The sequence below is a fragment of the Pseudorca crassidens genome, chromosome 2 (assembly GCF_039906515.1).
Source record: "Pseudorca crassidens isolate mPseCra1 chromosome 2, mPseCra1.hap1, whole genome shotgun sequence".
NCBI classification, from domain to species: domain Eukaryota; kingdom Metazoa; phylum Chordata; class Mammalia; order Artiodactyla; family Delphinidae; genus Pseudorca; species Pseudorca crassidens.
In genome coordinates this window covers 20,222,829-20,232,572 of record NC_090297.1, presented here as the reverse complement: position 1 = coordinate 20,232,572, position 9,744 = coordinate 20,222,829, and the positions used below count along the sequence as shown (strand labels likewise).

General features: G+C 55.6%; 1 protein-coding gene across 3 annotated transcripts; it reads left to right on the top strand.

The window, feature by feature from the left end:
- Positions 1-1,028: 1,028 nt before the first annotated feature.
- Positions 1,029-9,668, top strand: SLC30A2 (solute carrier family 30 member 2). Of its 3 annotated transcripts, XR_010940309.1 has the most exons (9): positions 1,029-1,513; positions 2,176-2,393; positions 3,113-3,259; positions 3,931-4,084; positions 4,831-5,005; positions 5,736-5,841; positions 7,715-7,849; positions 8,338-8,576; positions 8,888-9,668. XR_010940309.1 is itself a non-coding variant. In XM_067724895.1 (8 exons), the coding sequence occupies exons 1-8, from the start codon at positions 1,464-1,466 to the stop codon at positions 8,481-8,483; spliced, it is 1,131 nt and encodes a 376-aa protein (XP_067580996.1). In that variant the 5' UTR covers positions 1,029-1,463; the 3' UTR covers positions 8,484-9,668. The 3 variants fall into 3 exon arrangements, 2 of the variants coding, with proteins under 2 accessions (XP_067580996.1, XP_067581000.1); XM_067724895.1 differs by having other exon boundaries at positions 8,338-9,668; XM_067724899.1 differs by lacking the exon at positions 1,029-1,513 and adding an exon at positions 2,004-2,103 and having other exon boundaries at positions 8,338-9,668.
- The last annotated feature ends 76 nt before the right edge of the window (positions 9,669-9,744 follow it).

Below are 9,744 nucleotides of genomic sequence, written 5' to 3'. Positions count from 1 at the left end.
CACCTTCTCCAGGTAGCGCTGAGCTTGCTGGTTCTAAGAGTATACAGGAAAACCAGGAAGCCTGCGGTAAAAGTTGTCCACACTCAGTCCAGAGCAGGTGGAAAGGTACTCAGTGGGGACCCAATCTAGGCAGGCATGCCGCTGCCATCCTCGCTCCTTGCACTTAGTTTCCTAACAAGATGACTCCTGTCGGGGAGACACTGAAGGAGCCCCTCCTTGTCCCCAGGGGTGTGGGATAGGGGCTCACATCCTAGTCTCTTGTCTCTGTGAAGGGCCATAGCCAAGCTAAGGTCCCCAGGGCCCTTGATGATGGGGTGACTGGCCAGGGAGGTCCCCAGCCCAAAGCTCTTTTTAGGTAGAGGGCCTATCAGAGGCCCCTGCCCCTCCTCCCACCCAACCGCCGGGGGACGGCGAAGCTTCAACTGGATGGGGGCATCAAGCCGGCAGGAAGGGCCGGCCGGCTTCCACCGGCGGAACACTACGCATGGCACCGTCCTGGGGCTCCTGGGAACTGCTGCGGGGCAGTGGAGAAAGGATGGTGTGGGTAGTGGTATCAGCTCTGTCTAGATGGCGACTGCTGCTGAAGCGCGACCCTGCTCTGTGCAGCGGTGGAGATAAAGACGGCCACCCCAGATCTAATCCGAGCGCGCAAGACGGGAGGAACAGGCGCTGCTTCAGTGGCGAGGATGCATTAGTCAGTGCCAACCAGTCTTAAGGAGGGCTGCCGCCCCAGCCTGAGGGCAGGCATACCCCGCCCGCAGGAGCCCCCTGGCCTGAGCGGAAGAACATGGGGGTCTCGGGCGTCTGCAGCCTGAGAGTGGAAACCGATCAGTGGTTTCCTGAGGGCAAGCCACAACCCCAGCCTCGGAGCCCTTATTCTGAGTTTAGGAGCCACACTTCTGCTCTCAGGGGACCCACAGCGGATTTCTACAAGGCGGGGCCCGAGAACTTCTCGGTGGGACACACCCCGCGCCGAGCCGGGGAAGGCGGCGCAGACTAGTCCCAACTCGGAAACACCAAGCAGCAAAGCGGGGTCGGAGGGGAGCGGTTAGGCTTTGTGTCGCAGGGCAGGTGGGCTCCTTGGGCCCCGGGGGCGCAGGGGACGGGGTTCTAGGGGTCAATGCTGGGGCCCTTTACCGCCAGCTGCCCCTCCCCCTTCCCTGCGGGCTTTTGCACACGACGCGCGCGCTTCACACGGGGTAGCGGGGACCGGGTAAAGCCAGCTGGAGCGGGGCGCCACGGCTGACGTAGTGGGGGCAGCAGCGGTAGCAACAGCGGGACGACCCCTCGGCAGTCTCGGCACGGCCAGGCGGGAGCGAACTCGCGGCAGAGCGGGCGGGCGAGGGGCTCACGCGCCGGGGCGGCGGGAAAGGCGCGCAGTGCCCTCCCGGCAGGTGAGTGCGCGCCGCGGAGCGTCCCGCGCGCAACTTCCAGGGAGTACACGGCAGGGCGCGCGAGACCGCATGGAGGCCACCGAGAGGAAGCATCTGTTAGACGCCAGGCTTGGAGCCGGGTAAGGCGAGAGCCTGGGGAGGGGCGGGAATTTGAGTGGCATCAGACCCACCTCCTCATTTGCTATCCTGCCAGTGGTTGGTTTGGACGGCGGCTTGAACTGGGACCACACGGGAGGGGTGGGATGAGGTGAAGGAAGGAAAGGGGAAATGGAGCCTGGGCACGGGGATCATCCCTCCCCTCTTGTGGCTGAGCACAGATCCTGACGGGTTAGTGGGGAGTGCGTGCCTGGAGCCTTGCCCCGGGGCCAGCACTTTGCCCGGGGGCAGCCCCGCCCTGGGAGGCCCGGTGTCCCCAGACCGTGAGAAGGGGAGATCTGCTCTTCTCCCTGAGTGTAAACTCTCTTCCTTCTCCGCGCTCGGCTGGACCGGCCCAGCCCTTTGGCCAGTTCCCAAGGTCTTTGCCTCCTCCAGGCCCTGGGAGGGATGGGGGAGGAGGGAACACGCCGAGCCAAGACTCCTGAACTGGTTGTTCCCCAGCACCCCCTGCAAAGAGGGGCTTCTGGTCACTCCGCAGAATCTGTCGAGCTTGGAGTATCCTTAAGCTCTTCTTCCAAATGGGCACATGGGAACAACCAGGCCCCGCAGAGAGGTAAGACTGGAGTCAGCCTTCTTTGCTCCCGTCTCAGAGCTGAGCCTCCCCTCACCCTTCCTCCTTGGACAGGTCTTACAGATCTCTGTGGCAGGATGGGGCTGGCAGGATTCCTCTGTCTTCACCTGGCCTGGACTTGCAGACCGTTGAGCTGGCTACCAAGAGCAACCATTACTGTCATGCCCAGACGGGTCCTGGCAGTAACTGCGACCTCAAGAAGAAGAGGGCGTGGCGCCAGCTCTGTGTGGCCTGTGCCTTCTGCCTGTTGTTCATGATTGGGGAAGTCGTTGGTAAGGACTTTTTTGCTAATTAAATGAAATTGGCACATGGGTAGTTTGTATGATCCAAAAGGCTTTTCTCCTGGATGTTCCTGTAGTATTAATACTAAGAGCTCCATATTTTATATGCACACTGTCTCATGTAATCCTCACAACAACCTTGCACTGGCATATGGGTGCTGTTAGTCTCCTTATTTTACAGATGATGAAACTGAGGCACCATAAGGTTTAGGAGCTTGCCCAAGATCACACACAACTAGTAGGTCAGGGAAGACCTGAGTGCCTAGAAGGAAGGAGCATTTACTGAGTGCCTGCTATGCTTTCCAGGCCCATTTTTGTTTTTTGTTTTTGTTTTTTGTTTTTGGCCGTGCCATGCGGCTTGTGGGATCTTAGTTCCCCGACCAGGGATTGAATCCATTCCGAGGACGCAGTGAAAGCGGGGAGTCCTAACTACTGCACTGCCAGGGAATTCCCCTACAGGCCCAATTTGAACTCAATTTTCACGTTCACCCTCTACGTAGATTTTGCTAATCCCATTTCACAGATGGTAGAAGTTGAGGCTCAGAGAAAGTAAGTCACTTGCCCGTGGTGACACAGCTAATGGTGCAGAGGTCTGGAATCCATTGTCTTTCTCCAGAGCTCATGGTTTTCCTGCTGCACACACACTGTGGGAAGTTGACTCCTTGGGGAACTGATAAGAACCCTCCACCCTCTTGGCCCTGCCCCTGCAGGTGGGTACCTGGCACATAGTTTGGCGATCATGACAGACGCAGCCCACCTGCTCACTGACTTTGCCAGCATGCTCATCAGCCTCTTCTCCCTGTGGATGTCTTCCCGGCCAGCCACCAAGACCATGAACTTCGGCTGGCATCGAGCTGGTAAGGGCCCTGGTTGGGATGGGGTTGGAGTTGGGAGAGGGGGTAGGTCAAGATCAGGTTCTTAGGTGGGTGCACTGGGTCCCTGAGTAAGGCCAGGAGGGTGATTTGGGTGGGGGAAGAGGATGTTAACCTTGGCTTCTGTCCTTTGGGAGCTCCCAGTCTGATGGGCTAGCCCTGGTCCCCTGTTCCTCTGGGAATTCCCACCCTGCAGGGGAGGAGAGTCCACCTTCCTAAGAAATGAAGTGGCCAGACTTCAAGAATAAATGACTGTGCATTAACTCTGCACATAACTCCATGGATCAGCTCTAGGGGGAGGGGAAGTTCAGCGAAGCCTTTTGAAGTTCATCTCTGCGCTGCACTGTCATTTTCCTCTTGGTGGCAGATGGCCCAGCCTCTGTTCCTCAGAAGCCTTAGTTTGCCAGCTGAGCAATGGGTATATATTTTAATGAGTCAGCTTCAACAGAAAGGGTTGACCCAGATGATTTCTTGAGTTTCTTCTAGCTCAGATGTTCCCAGATGTATGAGTGGTGGGGTAAGGTGCAACCACACCAGCCATAGCTCCAGCAGAGCCCAGTCGGACCCAGGCCCAGACTTTGTGGGGACGAGGAGGGGGCTCCTTAGCCTTAGGGCCCCATGCTAAGATTGGTATTGGGGGCCGGGTTCTTCCTCAGAGATCCTGGGCGCCCTGATCTCTGTGCTGTCCATCTGGGTCGTGACCGGGGTGCTGGTGTACCTGGCGGTGGAACGGCTGATCTCTGGGGACTATGAGCTCGAGAAGGGGACCATGCTGATCACGTCGGGCTGTGCTGTGGTCGTGAACATCATGTGAGTGTGGCCTGGGTTCCCTGTGAGTCTTTCCCCCTCCCACTTCTCACATGCATACCTACATGCCTGCCCTCGCTAGAAGGAGGAGGTGCTGCACTCCAGGATAGGTCGCAGGGTCAGAATTTCCCTAGTGGTCTGAGCTCTGGCACCTGGAACACCTGGGTCCTGCCTGAGGCCTAGGGCAAGGCCATCGGGAGCTGTAAACCTGGGGCAGCATCAAGTTCCCACCCCATACAAGTCAGTGAATAACCAGAGAGGCTTCTTACCTGTCATGGGGAGGGGTGAGTTTAGTTCTTGCAGGAGCAGGTGTCCCTAGGGGCAGAATCCAAGTCCTTTTTCAAGGTGATGTGCCTGAAATTGGTCTCAGTGAGAGGCAGGGTGTGTAGAGCACCGAGGTCTCTTTTGGGTTCTCTCACCTTTGCTCAGTGGCCTTGGGCAAGCCACTTCCTTCTCTGGGCCTCAGCTTCACCATCTGTGACATGGTGAAGGCCCCTCTATGGGGCTTTCCTGCTCTGAGACTTGGCACTGGGGCATCTTTGTGCCCAGATTCAGCCTGGCATTGGATGGAGTGAGCCCCTTCTCCTGTTGGTACTCTGAACCAAGGCCACGTGGGTTGGGCTCCTCACGTGGCCAAAGGGATCATGCAGTCTGGGGAGGCCAGTCCTGATGGGGGCCTCTACCTGGCTGATTTGAAGCCTCTATCTGCTACCTCAATGAGCCCCTTGGCCTTGTCTCCACTTCTGTAGAATGGGATTGATTCTTCACCAGTCTGGCCACGGACACAGCCATGGCCATGAGCACAGCCACGACACCAGCCAGCAGCAGGAGAACCCCAGTGTCCGAGCTGCCTTTATCCATGTGGTTGGAGACTTTCTGCAGAGCTTGGGCGTTTTAGTGGCAGCCTTTATTTTATACTTCAAGGTTAGAGCTGGGGACACAGGGAAGTGGGCCGGGTGGGGAAGGGAGGCTAGATCATCTGGAGCTAGAATCATTTCCAGATTCTAGCTCCCTCCCAGCTCTGGGCAAAAGGGTAGGAGAGGGAAGGAACATTTATCCAACACCCAATAAGTGTTAGCACTTCTGATCTTGATAACAACCCTGAAGGGGAGGTGGTGGTGTTTTCTGCAGCTCAGAAAGGCTCAGGGACTTGCACAGCGTCACCCAGCTGGTAAGTTGTGAAGCCAGATTAAAACCCAGGACCGTGTGCTGCCTGGGCATTGCCCATCATATAGAGGCAGTGTGGTGTAGTGGAAAGAGCCAAGGGTTGGGTTTGAAGCCTGGTTCACCCCTTGCCAGCCGCATGATGTGGAGTGGGTCCCTTGCTCTAATTGAGCCTCTGTTTTCCCATCTATAAAATGGGGATGTTGGACCAGATGGTGCCTAAGATTCCATTTAGCTCCGTCCGTGTCTCAGCCCCTTGGGCAAGGAGGGGTGGGAAGGTGCAGTGCCTTATCCTAAACTGTGGTCTGTCCTGCCTGTCCTTTTGGACACAGAATAAAAGGTAGAGAACTGGGAGGCAGGGTCAGGGTGAGGTTCATGCCCACCCTGCAGAGAGAGCCCCTCTCCGTGACTTAATGCTGGGTGGGAGCAGAGAAGGGACGCTAAGGTGTTGGGTGGTGAGCCCCAGCTCTGCCTTGCCCTTTTCCTGTAGCCAGAGTACAAGTTTATAGACCCCATCTGCACCTTCCTCTTCTCCATCCTCGTCCTGGGGACAACCTTGACCATCCTGAGAGATGTGATCCTGGTGCTGATGGAAGGTAACCTGGGCTTGGGGCTCCCTGGAAATGTTCTCTGGATCGTCCTTTCCTTCCTCTTACCCCCAAGGGTGCCTCCTCCCTGCTGGGATGTGTCCTCCCTGCCTAGGCAGGGGACTTCCGGCTGGTGTCTGTAGCACCTGGCCCTCCAGTCCTTCCTCATGTTTCCTGAGTCTCCACTTGCCATCCCTTGGGGGGTGAGGTTTATGTTTCTCATTGCACAATGGGGTCGGGGCGGGGCAGACTGAGGATCAGAAAAAGACAGTTGGTGTTGGACAAGACTGCGGAATCCACTGCAGCTCAGGCCTTCCTTTCTGAGGACCCCACCTCCAGAGGACGTGGCAGGGCTTTGATTGGTGGCAGATGGTCTGCCCTGAGGTACCGCACGCATTCACCCAGCTTGCTTGTGCTCAGGATCTTGGGTCATAGGTCTCTGTGTGGTCAGGGTTGGTCTAGATCCTGATTTGGGGTCAACAGGAGTGCTTGGCTGCAGGTCAGAGCTTTTTCTCCAAGAATGTGACTGACCCAGATGAAAGTGATGATCAGGATTCCCTGTGTGGGTGCAGGGATCCCCAGGTTCCCTTCTTTAAAAAAAAAAGTTTTTTATTTGCAGTATAGTTGATTTACAGTGTTGTGCCAGTCTCTGCTGTACAGCAAAGTGACTCAGTTATACACATGTATACATTCTTTTTTAATATTCTTTTCCATTATGGTTTATCCCAGGAGATTAGATATAGTTCCCCGTGCTATACAGTAGGACCTTGTTTATCCATTCTACATGTGATAGTTTGCACCTACCAACCCCAAACTCTCAGTCCATTCCTCTCCCTCCCTGCCACCTTGGCAACCACAAGTCTGATCTCTATGTCTGTGAGTCTGTTTCTGTTTTGTAGATAGGTTCATTTGTGCCATATTTTATTTTATTTATTTATTTATTTTAAAGTAGGTTTTTTTTGTTTTGTTCTGTGTTTTAATTAATTTATTTTTGGCTGCGCTGGGTCTTTGTTGCTGCACGCGGGCTTTCTCTAGTTGTGGCGAGCGGGGGCTACTCTTCCTTGCAGTGTGTGAGCTTCTCATTGCGGTGGCTTCTCTTGTTGTGGAGCACGGGCTCTAGGCGCGCGGGCTTCAGTAGTTGTGGCACGTGGGCTCAGTAGTTGTGGCTCGTGGGCTCTAGAGTGCAGGCTCAGTAGTTGTGGCGCACGGGCTTAGTTGCTCCGTGGCATGTGGGATCTTCCCAGACCAGGGCTCGAACCTGTGTCCTCTGCACTGGCAGGCGGATTCTCAACCACTGTGCCACAGGGAAGCCCTCATTTGTTTATTTTTGTTTTTATTTCTGTTGCCTTGGGAGACTGACCTGAGAAAACATTGGTACGATTTATGTCAGAATATGTCTTGCCTATGCTGTCTTCTATTAGTTTTATGGTGTCAACGTCTTATGTTTAAGTCTTTAAGCCATTTTGAGTTTATTTTTGTGCATGGTGTAAGGGTGTGTTCTAACTTCATTGACTTACATGCAGCTGTCCAACTTTCCCAGCACCACTTGCTGAAGACAAAAAAAAATTTTTTTAATAGAGCATATACTGTGGGACTAGGCACTGTTCTAGGCACTGAGGATAGGGTGGTAAACCAAACAATTGTCCTGCTCGCATAGTTTCCACTTCAGAGGGAGAGACAGCAAGAAACTAACAAATAAGATCATTTCTGACAGTGTTAAGTGTGAAGAGGAAAATACAATAGGGTGAGATGATGGGGGTCATTTGGGAGGTGGGGGCAACGTCAGGCCAAGGAGGTGTGAGTGAGGGGACATTTGAGGAGCAGGAACAAGCGTGGGTGGGAGGGCGCCCTTTCCTTCAGCCCCCATCCCTGCCATCCTCAGGGACCCCCAGGGGCATGGACTTCATGGCTGTGCGGGATCTGCTGCTGTCGGTGGAGGGGGTGGAAGCCCTGCACAGCCTGCATATCTGGGCGCTGACTGTGGCCCAGCCTATCCTGTCTGTCCATGTCGCCATCGGTGAGTAGTGGGAACACTTGGGGTGGGTGAGAGAGAGGCAGCGGGAGGCCCGGGGCCATCCCTGATGGGCCCAGATGGCCCCAGATGCTTGCAGTGCCCATGCATTGGACCTGACCCCATGCTGAGTACTTGACATACATTATTTCATTTGGTCATCACAGTTCCATTTATAGATGAAGAAACTGAGGTTGGGGGGTGGGGGGTTATAAGGTCACTCGCCCAGGCTCTTACAACTAATCAGTGGCAGAGGAAAGATTCCTAGCCTTAAAGCCAGTGCTTTTCCTGCTCTTTCAGGGTTGTGCCAGGTATGGGAACCAGAGGGTTGCCTGGTACAGGAGTGAGTCTGGGGGTTTCTTGATGTTCATCGTCCCCTATCTTGTTCTGCTGGGGGTAGGATATGAGACTGAGGCTCCTCATCATTCCTAAGGGCCCAGGAGTGAGTCATCGGCTCTCTGGTGCCTCCCCTCATGTGTCCTCTCTGCCCCCAGCTGGGAATGCAGATGCCCAGGCTGTGCTGAAGGCAGCCAGGACCTGCCTGCAGGGTAGGTTCCACTTCCACACCGTGACCATCCAGATAGAGGACTATTCTGAGGACATGAAGGACTGTCAGTCATGCCAGGGTCCCTCGGACTGACTGCCTGGCCAGGCACCAACTGGGGCATGGACAGGCCTGCCGACGGCTGGACTGAGTGTCCCCCAGGCCCAGCCAGGACTCTGCCTACCCCAGGTGGGTTATAAACCAGGTCACTCTCCTGACTGCTGCTCCATGTTCAGTGTGGAGGAGGCTCGTCCCACTCCAGGAACGGGCTCTTCCCCGTCTCCCCCATCTGACTCCCGCCAGCCCCGGGATGGGAACTCTGCAGGTGTAAAGCTGGTGTGACCCCACTCTTCCAGTTCCCGGTGGGGCAGGGTTTGGGCCTCATCCTCAGCTAATGCCGCCCTACCACTAGCCTCTGGAAAGGCAGTGGGGCATAGTGAGGGGTGACAGAGGGGAGACTCATTGTCCCCTCACCTGCCTGCCTCATTTCCCATTTTCAGTCTGTCTGGCCTTTGCCTTATGAATCCATAAAGAAGCCCTGGGACAGAGCCCCCTTCCTCTGCCTCTAACAATATGCTACAAGGAGGCCATGGGGAGTTGGGGAATTGTGAGGACTCTGCACACTCATACGGGTCTCCCCTGAGATGGGGAGCCAGGGGGCACCTGAGGCTGATCTGTGCCTGAGTCATTTCACTGAGAGCCAAATGTTTCCTTTTCGTGGAGGTAGGGGGCTTCTGACTAGGTAAGGACCTGCTGGTTTCCTCTTTCTTTATTCCCCCCACCTCGCCAACGCCCAGGAAGCTGTGCCAACACAAAGGTGTGCTGGCGGGAGAGGTGGAGGTGGGCACAGGTTTCAGCTTGGGTCCCCCGCAAACAGCCCCACAGGCCCTGGGCCACTCCTCTTGCCCTGATTGTGTCCCGGGGTCGGGGAGCCTGACACTGGGTATGGTTGGGCCAGCTCTGTTGTCGGTATGGCCTGGCCTGCTCAAAACTTGGGGATGGAGGACACAGAGGGTACAACCTGAACAGGAACCCCTGGCTTCCTGAGGTGTGTGTGAAGATTCCTGAATTAGGAGGTGGCTTGTATTTCCAAGATGAAGCCGGGGGACCTGTCCCCAGTCTCACAGAGGAGGCAGCATGCCCAGTCATCAGGTGGCTCTGATCTAGTGGTCTGTCTCTGCCCTTAGGCAGGTCAGCGCCCCTCTCGTCTGCGGACAAAGAATGTTGACACCTACCTCACAGGGTTGTTGTGAGGACTGGAACTAAAGTCAGCTGAGCATATGGTGGTTGTGGGAGAGTGGGTGCTTTTATCATCATTCTGGAAGGATGGCCTGAGGGGCCAGGTGGGCTTCCCAGC